Source organism: Phyllobates terribilis, unplaced genomic scaffold (genome assembly GCF_046119375.1).
Source record: "Phyllobates terribilis strain yellow unplaced genomic scaffold, ASM4611937v1 Scaffold_12__6_contigs__length_324123572, whole genome shotgun sequence".
NCBI lineage: Eukaryota > Metazoa > Chordata > Amphibia > Anura > Dendrobatidae > Phyllobates > Phyllobates terribilis.
In genome coordinates, this window is record NW_027362772.1 from 231,954,447 (window position 1) to 231,972,254 (window position 17,808).

General features: G+C 41.4%; 1 protein-coding gene across 2 annotated transcripts in view; it reads left to right on the forward strand.

Annotated features, from left to right (window-relative positions):
• The window catches only part of NPHP4 (nephrocystin 4), a 353,374-nt gene that overhangs the window by 259,639 nt on the left and 75,927 nt on the right, over positions 1–17,808 (forward strand). For both annotated transcript variants that reach the window (XM_073656722.1, XM_073656723.1), the window contains one exon: positions 15,651–15,779. In XM_073656722.1, coding sequence (XP_073512823.1) covers positions 15,651–15,779 — 129 coding nt within the window. The remainder of the gene's footprint in view (positions 1–15,650; positions 15,780–17,808) is intronic.

Genomic DNA, 17,808 nt, shown 5'->3' on the forward strand with positions numbered 1-17,808 from the left:
TGTATTTGCTCCCCGATCAATAAAGTCTGCTCCATAGCGTCTGTAAGAGGGAAATTAAGTGTCCGCTGAGTGGCTCAGACCTAGGAAGAGTCTGGCATTCCTATGAGCTTGTGAAGATACTCTGTCTCCATCTGGTTGATTGACAGTGATTCAGTCCAGATTGCTCCAACATTCATCATATTATATAGCACTGTGTACAAATAATTGCTAATTTTTCCTGTCTACCCACTTAATTCTTCTCTTTTCCATTAGGTCTATGACGTCAAGTGATTAAAAACTGAGTATCTGAATCCTTCTAAGCTCTATGTAGAAACAGGAGGTCAATTTTCCCTGCATGAGTCATCAGTAACTGCAAAAGTTTCTGGCAGGAGGAGGAGGGATCAGCTGAGTCAGGAGTTGAACAGGGGAATGATAAATGCCGGGAAAATAGACTTCCTGTTTTTACATTGAGCAGGGAAAAGTGAAGAATTAGCGGGGTAGAAAGGCAAAATAAACAATTGTAAGTACACAGTGCTATATAATATGATGACTGCAATATATTAAGAGGATAAAAACTTTGATTGGAGTGCTTTAATAAACAAAAAAAAACAAAATTAAAAGGACAGAATGACTGTTCAAACAAAGCATTGGCGTTCGGTGCAACATGGCATGGCTAATCATTTAAATACACCTACCCACCTGCTTGTTTTCCTTTCTTCCCCCTCTTCTTTGATTGACGACTCTGGCTTCATAGAGCCAGAGAAGGGTGGAGACAGATGGAAAACAAGCAAGAGGGAAGGTGTATTTAATCATGATGCGCCAGACGCTTGTTTGGTTTGAACAGTCATTCTGTGCTGATAGAGTCCTTTTCAAGTGATCTGATTACTACTCTTCATTGTAGATAACAGTCTTCGCTGTTTGGGTGCAGAAGCAGACCAACAGGTGTCTTTAAATAATAAAACACTGGATTCTTGCAGCCACCACTAGAGGGAGCTAAAGAGCTTATTGCATACTAAATATATAAATTCTATGCAGTAAGGGTCTTAACTTCCCCTAGTGGCTTCTGCAGGCTTATCGAGTTTTATCATTTAACTAACTATGTGGACGAACTGCATCAGAAAGATATACAAAGATACATGGAGAAGCTAATGAGGGCAGAATGTTGGATCTAAAAGATGGATGTGTTGGCTGTCCTAGTATCACATATAGATGGTGCTGATCTCAGCATGGAGCCGGCACCGTCTGAGCCCTGCGGGTGGTGGAGTGTACAGGGATTCTCTTGATTTTCCTCTTTATACTGTACTTTCCATGTAGCGCTAATTGCTGAGAGATAAAAGTTTTACGCACAATGCTCACTAATTTGCAAGTGCAGTCTAATAATGAGCTGTATATTCATTTTTAAGAGAAAAAGAAAAGCAGAAAGCTAAATTAATTTCTGATTTCATCAGTACTCAGAATTGGATTTCATGTTTCTCATCATGTGAAAGCAAAGCGCTATTACTGCGGCTCTTCCCAGAAGTGGAGTTTTTACTTTTATTGCAGCTTTTTTATATTTTATTGAGCTATTAGGCAATTAACTTTATTAGTGTTTGCTTTTATGAAAACCAAAATATGAGAGTCCTGTGCATGTGTCTGGAAGAGCTAATGGGAAATCACTTTAACTCTATTCATTAATCTGACGGGATGATGTTCAGGTCGTGCGAGAGGGGTTGTAGGAACGGCAGCCCGAAGTGCTCCTTAACACACTCAAGCCTTCACTATACATTTACTGCCTTTTACAGCTGTCTATTTCCTCCTAAGTCCCCTCTTGGTATATCTTCAGGAAGTTAGTCTTCTTCGCAGGAAATATATGGTTTCATGAGTAAGAGACTTATTTTTCTGTGTCCCTGGAGTCCTAGCAGTTTCCAGATGCAGAGCACAGGTACCTTGTCATTTCCATATGCCTAGGTCTTTGGTAGCTGATAAATACAGTCATGGTCGAAAGCGTTAGCACCCTTGAACCTCCACCATATTTGACTGAAGGTACTATGTTCTTTTCTTTGTAGGGCTCATTTCGTTTTCAGTAAACAGTAGAATTAAGTGCTTTACCAAAAACCTCTATCTTGGTCTCCTCTATCCACAAAATGCTATCCCAGAAGGATTTTGGCTTACTCACGTGCCTTTTGGCAAACTGTAGTCTAGCTTTTTACGTCTGTGTCAGCAGTGGGGTCCTCCTGGGCCTCCTGCCATAGCGTTTAATTTCATTCAAATGTCGATAGATAGTTCGCACTGACACTGATGCACCTTAAGCCTGCAGGACAGCTTGAATTTCTTTGGAACTTGATTGGGGCTGCTTATCCACCATCCAGACTATCTGCGTTGCAGCCTTTCATCAGTTTTTCTCTGCCGTCCACATCCAGGAAGATTAGCTACAGTGCCATCGGTTGTAAACTTCTTGATTTATGTTGCACACCATGAATAAAGGAACATGAAGATCTCTGGAGATTGTTGTGTAATTTTGAAATTGTTGATATTTTTCAAAAATTTTGGTTCTCAAGTCCTCAGACAGTTCTCTTCTCCTCTTTCTGTTCTCCTTGTTTAGTGTGACACACAATGCAAAGATTGAGTCAACTTTTCCCCTTTTTTATCTGGTTTCAGGTGTGATTTTCATATTGCCCACACCTTTTACTTGTCACAGGTAAGTTTTAACGAGCATCACATGCTTGAAACAAAGTTGTTTACCAACAATTTTGTCAGGCCCATTTTTGGGGTTGTGTGTGAAATTATGTCCAATTTGCCTTTATTTCTCTGTTTTTTGTGTTGTTCCAATACACACAAATGAAATAAACGTTTGTATAGCAAAACATGTGTAATTGCAATAATTTTCTGGGAGAAATACTTCATTTTCTCTAACAATTTTAAGGGTGCCAACACTTTGTCATGACTGTTTATGATTTGAAGATCTTGGGAAACAAACTAAGGCTGGCAACTATCCTTCACATAAATGCACTCTTGAGTTGACAGAGCATACCTGTGTTCTCAGTAGGAAGAGGGGAGTAAGCGGCTGTCAGCTTTTATTTTGAGAACAAAAGGATCCGATGACTAAAATGCCGTTTATCTTCCCAGCCTTCTGAGACGCCCCATACTATTGCAGTTTCAATGTTGAAGAGTGTATGTATACAGAACTGTGAAAAAAAGTTTTAGGCCTGTATGGAAAAATTGCTGTAAAGTAACGATGATTTAAAAAATAGAAGTATTAATAGTTTATTTTTCTCAAATTACAAATTGCAAAATATATGAACAAAAGAGAAATTTAAATCAGATCAATATTTGGTGTGGCCACCCTTTGCTTTCAAAACGGCATCAATTCTTCTAGATACTTTTTATCAAAGTCAGGGATGTTGTAGGACTATAGTCAGAAGTAGGAGGCAGTTATATCAAACAGGTGATAATGATCACCACTTTCATGTATATATTGAAACAGTCATTAACTAAAACAGAAACAGCTGTGTGGGAGGCACACAACTGAGTGAGGAAGAGCCAAACTATGCTGCAAAGGTGAAGTTGTGGAAGATAACAGGATATACACCATGGCAAGATGGAGCACAGCAACAAAGCACAAGGTAGTTATACTGCATCAGCAAGGTCTCTCCCGGGCAACGATTTGAAACCAGGCTGGGGTTCAAAATGTGCTGTTCAAGTGTTTTTGCAGTAACAGGAAATGGGTAACATTGAGGACTATTGATTCAGTGGTCGGTAAAAGAAATTTAGTGCAGCAGATGGAAAAAAAAGAAAAAGGTAACCAGCTCACCCAGGCTCCTGGTGTCCTGAAGCATAAAACTCAAGAGACCACTTGCACCAGTGTACGAGAAAAGCTCTAACAAAGAACGCAGTTTGCGCGTTCGAAATTTACTGCTTTGTCTACTTTGACTATGGAATCCTTTTAATATTGGAATAAACTTTGCAAATTGATGAAGCTGGAACCCTTTTTCTTTTTTTGTACTCTGCAGCAGATGAAAGACAAATCCTGTCAAAAATCACATCACAAGAACTCCAGCAGTGCCATCAGCTCAGAACTGGCAGCAACCAGAAGGACCCAGCTACACCCAACTACTGTTCGGAGTAGTGTGACTAAAAGTGGTCTTCAATGAAGAATTGCGGCCAAGTTCTATACTTTTAATGTGGAAACAGGACCAAGCAAATCAACTATGCATGATATCATGGCAACTTTGATGGAGAAAAATGTCAGCAAGTGCTCTGGACTGATGATTCAAAATGTGAAATATTTGTGTGTAACATAAGGCAGATTGTTATCGAAGAGCTGGTAACAATGTCTACAGGAACAGTGAAGCATGGTGGAGGATCCTGCAAGTTTGGGGCTGCATTTCAACAAATGGCATTGGGGACTTCATCAGGATTAATTGTACCCTTAATGCTGCGATACTTATTCATCATACAACACCATCAGGGAGGCGTCTGATTGGCTCCAAATTTATTTAATGTAAGAACAAGGATTTCTGGAATTGATAATCTGGCCCCACAGAGCTGTTATCTCACCATCATCCAGTCTGTCTGGGGTTATAAGAAGAAGACAGAAGGATTTGCACAATAGACATCCACGGGAGATCTGTGGTTGGTTCTCCAAGATGTTTGGAACAACCTCCCTACGAGTGCAAGTGACAAGTGAGTCTAGAAGAAGTGATGGTCTTTTGGGGGCAAAGAGCGGTCCCACTAAAATTTTGATGTGATTTTTGTTCATTCACTTTTCATTTTATTTGGTACAAATGAACTATTAACACTTCTATTATTGCAGGCATTACATACTTTACAGCAATTTTTGCATAGCACTGTGTGTGTGTATGTATATACAATTTATTTATATGTATGTATATGTCCGGGAATGTGAAATCCTGCTTGATATTTTATCTAATGGCTTCCAAGGCTTGTATTTAATTTTAAAATATACAGTTAAACAATGCGACCTCTTTATGATTCTGACATCTAATCTTCATAAGAAAGATTAGCTATATTAAAAGTTAAATTGCCATTATCGTACTTCTTCATACGTTGCCTGCAGGGGAAAGATAAGCTTATGGAGGGAGCGATGCACAAAATCCAAAACCTGTCACCAGGAAAATGTCAGAGGAAGCAGATCACCTAGTTCCATAAAACTGCTTATATAAAATCCCCAGCCTTTATCAGGATGCCTAACGGGCTGGGTATGTCTCTATAGACTCCATGTGAGGCATAGGGTCTGCAGTCGCCCTGTAGGAGCCACTTGGGCACACGGTCCTCACACCCACTGTCTTAGGAACCATGAGCATTAAGCCCTGACTCATGAATGGCTGCTAATCCTCCGCTCTCATTTGAATGATTTGTGAATCTAGGTCATATTGAAATGAATATGGATTTCTGGGTACTTATAACATACGGTATATTCGCACATAATACGAAATTCCTAGGGCAGCGTATCTGAATGTATAACATGACCATCTGTTGATCTTCATAGATCAGGGAGCTGGCATGGTTGGCATTGCTGCCTCCCCTATCTATTGACCCTTATTGTTGGTGTAAATGACCCATGCAATAGTATTAAAGGGATTTTCCATCTTCATCTAATAAAGACTAGACCTTGTATAATGAAAACGTATACAGTTTTCCAATAGGCTTTCTTTATCTGTTCCTCATGGTTGCCGATATTTATTTATTTTACTCACTTATATAGCGCCATTAATTCCACAACGCTTTACAGAAATTATCATCACTGTCCCCATTGGGGCTCACAATCTATATTCCCTATCAGTATGTCTTTGGAGTGTGGGAGGAAACCTGCGCAAACTCGAGGAGAACATACAAACTCCTTACAGATAAAACCTACAAGAAGCAAAAATTAACATTAAACCCTGCTGTAAGCAAAAAAAAGCAAAAGTGCATTTAAATAACATAGGGTTCTTAGTATCACTGTTTTTGATCAAAAATAGTATAAAACCTATCCCACCACGGCACGGTGACCGCATTCGGGATGGTCCTACTCTTATCTAATATTTAAATCCTTACCATGCGTCAAAGTTGACCTCAGTGTGTGAATAAGGGCAGACAACGGACCGGGTCCTGAATTTGGACACCGGCGCAGGGAAGCTATATACAGTCATGGCCAAAAGTATTGAGAATGACACCAAAATTATATTTTCACATGATCTGCTGGCCTCTGGTTTTTATTAGTGTTTGTCTGATGTTTATATCACATACAGAAATATAATTGCAATCATATTATGAGTACCAATAGGTTATATTGACAGTTAGAATGCGTTAATGCAGCAAATCAATATTTGCAGTGTTGCCCCTTCTTCTTCAAGACCTCTGTAATTCTCCCTGGCATGCTCTCAATCAACTTTTGGACCAAATCCTGACTGATAGCAGTCCATTCTTGCATAATCAATGCTTGCATTTTGCCAGAATTTGTTGGTTTTTGTTTGTCCACCCGTCTCTTGATGATTGACCACAAGTTCTCAATGGGATTAAGATCTGGGGAGTTTCCAGGCCATGGACCCAAAATCTCTATGTTTTGTTCCATGAGCCATTTAGTTATCACCTTTGCTTTATGGCAAGGTGCTCCATCATGCTGGAAAAGGCATTGTTGGGCGCCAAACTGCTCTTGGACGGTTGGGAGAAGTTGCTCTTGGAGGACATTCTGGTACCATTCTTTAGTCATGGCTGTGTTTTTAGGCAAGACTGTGAGTGAGCCGATTCCCTTGGCTGAGAAGCATCCCCACACATGAATGGTTTCAGGATGCTTTACAGTTGGCATGAGACAAGACTGGTGGTAGCGCTCACCTCTTCTTCTCCGAATAAGCTGTTTTCCAGATGTCCCAAACAATCGAAAAGGGGATTCGTCAGAGAAAATGACTTTGCCCCAGTCCTCAGCAGTCCACTCCCTGTACCTTTTGCAGAATATCGTCGGTCCCTGATGTTTTTTCTGGAGAGAAGTGGCTTCTTTGCTGCCCTCCTTGAAACCAGCCCTTGCTCAAAGAGTCTCCGCCTCACAGTGCGTGCAGAAGCACTCACACCAGCCTGCTGCCATTCCTGAACAAGCTCGGCACTGCTGGTAGTCCGATCCCGCAGCTGAAACAGTTTTAAGATACGGTCCTGGCGCTTGCTGGTCTTTCTTGGGCGCCCTGGAGCCTTTTTGACAACAATGGAAGCTCTCTCCTTGAAGTTCTTGATGATGCGATAGATTGTTGACTGAGGTGCAATCTTTGTAGCTGCGATACTCTTCCCTGTTAGGCCATTTTTGTGCAGTGCAATGATGGCTGCACGTGTTTCTTTAGAGATAACCATGGTTAACTGAAGAAAAACAATGATACCAAGAACCAGCCTCCTTTTAAAGTGTCCAGTGATGTCATTCTTACTTAATCATGACTGATTGATCGCCAGCCCTGTCCTCATCGACACCCACACCTGTGTTAATGGATCAATCACTAAAACGATGTTAGCTGCTCCTTTTAAGGCAGGACTGCAATGATGTTGAAATGTGTTTTGGGGGTTAAAGTTCATTTTCTGGGCAAATATTGACTTTGCAAGTACAGTAATTGCTGTTAAGCTGATCACTCTTTGACATTCAGGAGTATATGCAAATTGCCATTACAAAAAATGAAGCAGTAAACTTTGGAAAAATTACTATTTGTCTCATTCTCAATACTTTTGGCCATGACTGTATATCTGATTTACAGCTCCTTGCAGATGTTGTCCTTGGTGGGATTTGAACCCAGCTGTGCAAGGCTGCAGTGCTAAGCACTGAGCCATTGTCCTGCTCGCTGCTTGCTTTCAGTTTATCATCATCCGGCAAACATTTACAGAGTTGGTTGGTACCGGTTGTGTAAATGGAACTTGTCAGATTTTTATTGCTTTTAACTCTCAGATGTTTATAATGCTGCCCACGGCATTAATCATGTGACATGTTCTCTATAACACCAGGCACCACATATGTATGACCTGGGAATTAAAGAAGCACTTCTCTTCCTCCTCCCGTCAAAGTTTTTATCCTCTTATTATATTACAATCATCATATTATATAACACTGTGTACTTACAATTGCCCATTGTGCCTTTCTACCCAATTAATTACTCTCTTTTCTCTGCTCTATGTAGAAACAGGAAGTCTTTTCCCTCCATTTATCCTTCCCCCTTTCAACTCCTGACCCAGATGCTTCACTCCCCCCCCCCCCCCCCCCGCCAGGGTGTTTTGTAGTGACTCATGACTCATACAGGGAAAAGAGGCTTCCTGTTTCTACATAGAGCTTAGAAAGATTCAGAAATCTCCGCACTTACAGCCTCGTCTGCTGTTAATGAGCTCATTAATGTTTGCCTGAGGAATGTTCTGCCATACTGAATGCACTTTGGGCAATTCATCAAGATCCGCTGCTGGCAGCTCTCTGTGCAATTTCCGACCAATGACATCGCGGATGTTCTTGATGGGAGACAAGTCCGTAGGTGATAACTGAAGCATATAGATCTCCATTACAGCCTCAACTATGAGTCTTGCTTTTATCTTGGACGCAGTGAAGGCAATGCTATGAAGAGGCCTTCACCAGGGAACATCACACTGATCCTACTTTCGGGATTATGGTGTGGGATGAAATCTAGCTTCCGGAACCACAAGACTGGTGAAATTGGGACATTAGTGGATTTTACCATGATTGACCGGCAGCTAGACTTTAGAGGAGAGGGAGGACTTTTAAAGGAACAGATGACACAACAGCTGCTCCTTCAGAGCTGATATGGCTATCATTGTGCTTTGTCAGTCGTCGTGCTTTCTATTAGATGCAAACAGCTGCCGCATACGTGATTGTTGATATCCCTTCCTGCATTAGAAGATGTATATGCGCAATTTTTTTCTTACTCTGGATAAATGAATGTCACTTTAGTCGCTTTATTGTATTTAGTGCTGTCTCTAAATAATTTAATATTAAGCATGAAAGTGAAAAACTGTCCAGTAATATAGATGTAAATTCAGAGAACTGCAATCCAGCAAATCATACAAGCAAATTGTCCATTCATGCTGCAGAATCGGTCTCAGTCTTTGCCAAGAAGTGCTTAAAATCCTGAGGACACGTAGGTGTAGGCAACATGAGGACAGAGACGACGTCATGCGTGTCCTCATCTGTAAGACCTGAAAGTTCAAATATTGGAACTTGTTAGGTCGCTTTCTAACATTAAAATGAACATCCTGCAATTCTGTTTTTTTTTTGTTTTTTTTTTCTTATTTCATATTTAAGCATTTTTAAAAATTGGACTATTTCGGAGACGGCAATACTAAATATGCTCATTTTTATATATATTTTTTAAAATTCTTTTGAATTGGGAAAGGAGGATGATTTGAACATTTTTTTTTTTAAATATTTTAAGTCGTTTTTATACTCTTTTAGCCCTCTTCCCCCACTGCCAAGGCAGACATGTATTCTCCATTTTCCATTCTCCATAGCACTTCCTTGGCTTCCATGCTAACCCATGAATACTCCACAACAGGAGGGCAAGTAATTGAACCCCCCGATCTGTCCAGCCCCCTCCGTACAATTCCAGTTTGTTGTGTATTTACGTTATATGATCGTAAAGAGGTTAGGTACAATGTAGTGGAATTCTTGGTAATCAGATATTTAGAAGTGCTAAAGGAAAGAGCTTTGTAAGGCAACACCTTTTTATATGGGTTAGAATTTGGGTTTCCCTCAACCAGCTCCTTGTTCTGGTGCTCCCCTGGTGATGACGTGTACAGGACATGTACAGGCCTTAGATGGCCTTCAAGGTGTGGTAGCTGCTGCTGGCATCCCTGTGCCCCGGGGTACGCTCTGGTCCAGTCCATTTGCTGCGATACTTCCTTTCCAACAGTTATCAAGGCAACTGCATCGTATTCAACTGATTATTAATTTCCAGAAAATCACTATAATAGACCAACCCCATTTCTCCAGAAAAACTGAAGTGGAACAGAAAGGAGAAATACTACCATGGTGCTTTGTTAGTGCCGCTGCCAATTTGTTCTACTGGTTAGGTCCTCAATATCCGACTTGAATGGATCTGCAGTGCCCAACAGTGGTCACTAAATAAATGACGGAGCTATTCAGCTTCTTACATCGGTGACACCGAGCAGCTGATTGTTGCCGATGCTGAGCGTTGACCCCCACTCATCTGTTATTAATTATCTGTGGGTAGGTTATCAATATAAAAGTAGTGGACATCCCTTTAAAGGATTGTAGTTGCTACCTGCCTGTTGTTCCCGGTGGCTATCTCTGCCGGCACAGAGTGGTCACAGACTGCTCCTGCTGATGATTCGGCAGTTTCCACTGACATCACATTGACAGAGCAGCATCTACTCTTCCACTCTGTTGACAGGGTATAACTGCTGACATCATTCTGATTGACAGCTGGCTCCCTGCTGCTTAACTGCAGGGAGCCAGCTGTCAAGCCGCATGATGTCTTAAGTCACGCCCCGTCGACAGAGCAGCCCGGAAGAAGAAAAGCTGCTCTGTTGACGTGGAGCAACTGAATTGCTGTCAAGAGCGGTCTGTAATCGCTCTAAATCGGCATCGGGCTCAACAGGTAGGTCGTTAGCAACTACCTGCCTGTTAGTTTTTAGACCCATAGTAAAAAAAATAAAAAAAAAATTAAAAAGTCCTGGATGAACCCTTTAAGCTAAATGGCCAGACTGAAAATTGCAAAATGTTATTTTTTTTTTTTTTATCGTAAGTAATGATATGGAATATTTAAAAAAAAATTGTCAAAAAAGTTGTTCAAAGTATGTATGACATTTAAAAATTAATTCGATCACTAGGTCATTTTCTTATAACATTGCCTTTAGGTGACATTTTTGAAAAATTGCTGAAAATTTGGAAGAAATGCCAGCAGTCGGGAAATACAGGGATTTTTTTTTATTGTACCTTCAAAAAACAATGATGAAAAAGCATTCAAGTATTGCAGACACATTTGCCACAGGGAGAATATTTTCTTCATATTGTGACTTCTGTAATTACATAGAAAACAACTTTCTATCCTTACTTTGGTATTGTGCAGACAATCGATATTAGCCCATCCTAAAAATAACCTTGACTGTGTGCAAATGGTAAGAGCAAAGAAAGACATGCACACATATATATATATATATATATATATATATATATATATATATATATATATATATATACAGTACAGACCAAAAGTTTGGACACACCTCATTTAAAGATTTTTCTGTATTTTCATGACTTTGAAAATTGTACATTCACACTGAAGGCATCAAAACTATGAATTAACACATGTGGAATTATATACTTAACAAAAAAGTGTGAAACAACTGAAAATATGTCTTATATTCTAGGTTCTTCAAAGTAGCCACCTTTTGCTTTGATGACTGCTTTGCACACTCTTGGCATTCTCTTGATGAGCTTCAAGAGGTAGTCGCCGGAAATGGTTTTCACTTCACAGGTGTGCCCTGTCAGATTTAATAAGTGGGATTTCTTGCCTTATAAATGGAGTTGGGACCATCAGTTGTGTTGTGCAGAAGTCAGGTGGATACACAGCTGATAGTCCTACTGAATAGACCGTTAGCTGCGCAGCTAAGTAAAGAAAAATGAGTGGCCATCATTACTTTAAGAAATCAAGGTCAGTCAGTCCGAAAAATTGGGCAAACTTTGAAAGTGTCCCCAAGTGCAGTTGCAAAAACCATCAAGCGCTACAAAGAAACTGGCTCACATGAGGACCGCACCAGGAAAGGAAGACCAAGAGTCACCTCTGCTTCTGAGGATAAGTTTATCCGAGTCACCAGCCTCAGAAATCGCAGGTTAACAGCAGCTGAGATTAGAGACCAGGTCAATGCCACACAGAGTTCTAGATGCAGACACATCTCTACAACAACTGTTAAGAGGAGACTTTGTGCAGCAGGCCTTCATGGTAAAATAGCTGCTAGGAAACCACAGCTAAGGACAGGCAACAAGCAGAAGAGACTTGTTTGGGCTAAAGAACACAAGGAATGGACATTAGACCAGTGGAAATTTGTGCTTTGGTCTGATTAGTCCAAATTTGAGATCTTTGGTTCCAACCACGGTGTCTTTGTGCGACGCAGAAAAGGTGAACGGATGGACTCTACATGCCTGGTTCCCACCGTGAAGCATGGAGGAGGAGGTGTGATGGTGTGGGGGTGCTTTGCTGGTGACACTGTTGGGGATTTATTCAAAATTGAAGGCATACTGAACCAGCATGGCTTCCACAGCATCTTGCAGCGGCATGCTATTCCATCCGGTTTGCGTTTAGTTGGACCATCATTTATTTTTCAACAGGACAATGACCCCAAACACACCTCTTGGCTGTGTAAGGGCTATTTGACCAAGAAGGAGAGTGATGGGGTGCTACGCCAGATGACCTGGCCTCCACAGTCACCAGACCGGAACCCAATAGAGATGGTTTGGGGTGAGCTGGACCGCAGAGTGAAGGCAGAAGGGCCAGCAAGTACTAAGCATCTCTGGGTGTAAATAAAATATATATACATACATACATACATACATACATACATACATACAGGGTGGTCCAAAAGTAGGTGGACAGAAAATAATAACATTTATTTTGATTTATATATAAAATTATATTTACTAACTCAAGCAAAACATTGACAGTTAAATTTTATTCTGAACAATAATACAAAAGCCCTTAAATTTTATCACCGCAGGGGCTCAAACTGTTTTCCATTACAATTTTCACAGCTTTGAAGTCTGCCTCTTACGCTTCAACAAACTTTTGTGAACAAGTCTCTTTGGGTATTAACTTCTTGAAATGCATCTCTTATGTAATTTTTCAAATCACTGACACTTTTTGGTTTTCGACTATAAACTTTGTCCTTGAGTACTCCCCAAAAGAAAAAATCCATTGGGGGTCAAGTCTGGTGAACGTGCCGGCCAATCAAGTCGGCCTCTTCGGCCAATCCATTTATTAGGAAATGTTTCATCAAGTTACTCGCGGACTACTCTTGAATAATGTGGAGGGGCCCCATCTTGTTGGAAATAAAGGTCATGTGAATTAGTCTGTTGCTGTAACTGGGGAACAACTTGATTCATTAGAATTTCGAGATACTTATCTCCTGTGACTGTTCCATCAAAAAATATTGGTCCTAAAACACCAAAACTTGAAATATCACCCCAAACATTGACACCAGGCTCATTTAGTTGTTGCTCTAATGTTAAATGCATGTTCTCATTATACCAGTAAATACAATTATGTCTGTTAATATGGCCGGATAATTTGAAAGAAGCTTCATCACTCCACATAATGTTATCTAAAATTACTGGATTTTCTTCAATTTCGTTAAGCATAATCTCACTAAATTGCAGCCGCCTGTCTGGATCATCCTCCAATAAACCATGAATTAGACGTGGACGATAAGCTTTCCACCCAATAGATTTCAGGATTTGCATGATAGAAGCTCGTGAAATTCCCAATTCCAAAGAGGCTCTTCTGGTGGATTTTTTTGGACTAATGAACAAATGTTTCAGCAACAAGTTGTGTATTATCTTCTGTACAGACTGTTTTGGGTCGACCAGTTTTTGGAGCATTAAGGATTGAGCCAGTGGCATTGAATTTGTCACGAATGCGGTAAATGGTTTGTCTCTTTGGGGCTTGAGTATCAAATGTTTCAACCCAATTTGCTCTAACGGTTTCAGCATTTTCAGATTTCCAATACTCTGTTAAAATCCATTTTCTTTGATCTGTATTTAAATTATTTGCCATTATGTGTTATCTGAATTATCGGAAAAGAAAACAGATTTGGGGGAGATCTATCTGTGAAAACTAGATCTGTGAAACTGGCTCAGTTGCCCTTAGCAACCAATCAGATTCCATCTTTCATTTTCCAAAGAGTCTGTGAGGAATGAAAAGTGGAATCTGATTGGTTGCTAAGGGCAACTGAGCCAGCTTCACTTTACACCATGTTTGATAAATCTCCCCCTTCATAACCTTATTACACTTTCTGTCCACCTACTTTTGGACCACCCTGTATATAATGTTTTTTTCTTTTCTAAAAATAAAGTAAGAAAAAAAAAAATATATAAAAAATAGAAGGCAGCCAGGCATGAAATGCCTTCTACTATAATAGCACTGGACACAATTGGAGAAAGGCCACGGCCCCACTATCAGTATTTGGTCAGTATTTGGTCAGTATTTTTTCTCAGGAGTGGGAGCCAAAACCAGTAGTGGGTGATAAATGCAGAATTGGTGACTTTTTTCTATTATACCTTTTCTCTGATTGTTCCTCACCTGGTTTTGGCTCCCACTCCTGAGAAAAAATACTGACTGAATACTGACCAAATACTGATAGTGGGAGAAAGTGTGATAAACAAAAACATTAGGAAGCCTCTTTTTCGGAGCACTTCTTCCTCGTCTGGTTCTTTTTGTCGTCCCCCCCCTTCATTCTGCTGTGAATTTTCTACTACAACTAAATAAAATTATCCCCTAGAAGAAGTAATGGTGAGCATTGTAGACACGTCTATAAAACATCCTCTTGTACATAAAGCTAAATGCATCTCTGTTTTTTGAGAGCGCGGCTGATGTTGGAAGTGCAGTATGTTGACAACATGGATTTTCGACTCTTTGAAGTTGTCAAGCTTTTAGAGATGTGCGCTGTAAAGCCACTGGAGGCTCAGTCAGACATCAAAGCCAGCGCTGCGCTCCGGAGTCGTATAGAAATGTTGTCATATTTTATTCTTTTTGATTATTTTATTAGTAACGCAGGTCATTTTTGATGAATTAATCAGATGCACGGTTATGTAATGAAAACAAGGAATGTGCATGAAGAGATTGAGATCGTAATTGTAACACTTATCAGCTTTGTTTCACAGCGGAGGACATGCGCCTTCCAGGAGTGTTGGGGGAGTAGCTAATAGTATCATTATCTAGTCTGCTTTTTTACAAAATAACATATCAAGTGGCATGTCCTCTCCTGATTAGATTTTCCTTTTTTTTTCTTTCTTTAAGATCTGACACTTAAAGGGCAATAAAAAAAAGAATAAATTAATTTGCAATATGTTATTAAAAAAACAAGAACGCCATAATAATTACATACGGTACTTGTTCTTTGTAAAAAAAAAAAATAAATGTTATACAATGCTATTATCTAATCTGACTCTATAAAAGAGCACATTTTACAACTTGATCTTGCCCTGATCCAACGGGGACGTCTAGGATTAGAGACACATAGCTGCTTTCTGCCCATGGGCTATGTTTGGCATTGCTGCTCAACTCTATTGAAGTACATGGGGTTGGAATAAAGTTCTCTATTTGCAGCTCTGCACCATTCAGGATCTAGACCCCCGACCTTGGGACCTTGAGGGTCCCAGCAATCAGACCCCCGACCTTGGATCCTTGATGGTCCCAGCAATCAGACCCGCAACCTTGGGACCTTGAGGGTCCCAGCAATCAGACCCGCAACCTTGAGGATCCCAGCAGTCAGACCCCCGACCTTGGGACCTTGAGGGTCCCAGCAATCAGACCCCCGACCTTGGGTCTTTGATGGTCCCAGCAATCAGACCCGCAACCTTGGGACCTTGAGAGTCCCAGCAGTCAGACCCTGAAGTGATCAGTAAATTATGCCCTATCCCATGAATAAGAGAATGTGTTTTTTTTTTAAATAATCCTTTTAATTGTAATATTTATTTATTTTAACAGGTCGTGTCGCTGACCAAAGATTAAAGGTATCTGCCATCTTACCCAAACCAAGATCTCGTGTTATCACAGCGCATGATGGGCGAAGCAGTTTCCTTGGAGGAAGTTTGCTTTCCAGTCGAACTGTGGGTAGTAAGTATTGTGCTACAGGATAATATACCAAGCATCCCTACAACCTGGGAATATAGGTCATAGTACCACTAGAGGTTTCCACAGACTCTAATGGCTTATAAATATGGCATTACACCTCATCTGCTGCTCGGTCAGAGACTGTGTAAGTCTTCACTGTTCTTCTGGCATTAAGTTTGTAAATCATTAAGGAGTAACTAAACTTTCTTCCTGATTTTTCATATAAAGCAGGCACTTGCAGATCGGTGGGGGTCCAGATCCTGATATCCCTACCGATCGCTCAATAGATCCCTGAGAAGTGCACAGCTAAGCAAACACAGAGCAGGGTATGGATTCAACAGAAAACATAATGAAGCCTATGCGTTCTCAGAGAGGAGCTGAGCTCAGTTCTCTGCACCCTATTGAGCGATAAGTGGAGTTCCCCAGAGCCAGACTACCACCGATCTGCAGACTATTCACAAGCCTGCTAAATATTAAAAGTCTGGAAGAAAGTTTAGTCACTCTTCAATGGTTCAACTTTTTAAAGTCCCATCCTTGAATTCCTTTTCGTTTCTGTGTATTGTTCTACGATGCAAAGTTCGCAATCTCCTCATTGACAAAGTGAATTTTCCACATGTTGGCTCCCTGCAGCCACCACTAGAAGGAGCCTGTTGCATATCGTTTATACAAGGAGCCCATTAATAAACAGTATGCAGCAGCTCCCTCGAGTGGTTTAGCAGTTCCTTACAACTGAAAAAGAAGATTCTGCTGTCAGACTTGATGCAGTCCACTCTGTTTAGCAGAATATAAGGAGCACCTTAATTTTTGTCCTTTAGCCCCCATATAGTGATCTTGTCTTCACCACAGGGATTCCCAGGGTTGCGTCCTCAACGTATTCAAGGATTACATATTTGGGGGTCAGGTTGCATCAAAATCCAACAGAGAAACAGAACACTAAGGCAAACGATCAGTCAAAAATCAGAATGTGAGCAAATGGGTTAATCAAGAGGAGTACAGTTCAATAACGTGCTGCAGAAGTGTCGGAGACCCAACAACTGGCTCAGGAATCTATAATATAACGGGGGATGCGTGTCTCTATTTGAAGCCTTTATAGACTGCGCATGCGCGACGCGCAGTCTGGCTCCAGACAGAAGCAGACATCCAGCCATTACAGGTAAGAGGAGTGTATGGCCCCTTAGATCGTGGTATGTGTAGACAGCGAATGCATACTGCGATCTCCGGCGCCATACTTACCTGACCGGGAGGAGCGTTGCCGCGGCGCCTCTCTTCGTCGGAGACCGGGGCAGGAGTGAGGCGTCGGATCGGCGCATGCGCATAGTGCTATCCGGCGCCATTTTACTTAACATACATTTGCAGTGTGTATGCAGCAAAATAGCGCCGGACAGCGCGGTGCTCCTGTGCCACACTCGTCCCCCGGCCTCCGGCAGAACAGGTCACAGCAGCACTGGAGCACAGAGAAGAATGGTGATTATAACTGTTTATTTTTTTGTATGTGTGTACAGTGTGAAAGGGATGAGGGGGTCGCACATACCAGGATTGGGGGGTTAGGGGACCATGCATATACCAGGATTGTGGAGTACCACGCATACAAGGATTGGGGGGTGAGGGGACCACGCATACAAGGATTGTGGGGTGAGGGGACCATGCATACCAGGATTGTGGGGTACCACGCATACAAGGATTGGGGAGTGAGGGGACCACGCATACAAGGATTGGGGGGTGAGGGGACCATTGATACCAGGATTGTGGGGTACCACGCATACAAGGATTGGGGGGTGAGGGGACCACGTTTACAATGATTGTGGGGTGAGGGGACCACGCATACAAGGATTGGGGGGACCACGCATACAGGATGAGGGGGCCATGCATACCATTATTGGGGGATGAGGGGTGCCATGCATACCAGGATAGGGATGAGGGGTGCCATGCATACCAGGATTGGGGGTGAGGGGTGCCATGCATACCAGGATTCGGATGAGGGGCCATGCATACCAGGATGGGGATGAGAGGTGCCATGCATACCAGGATGGGG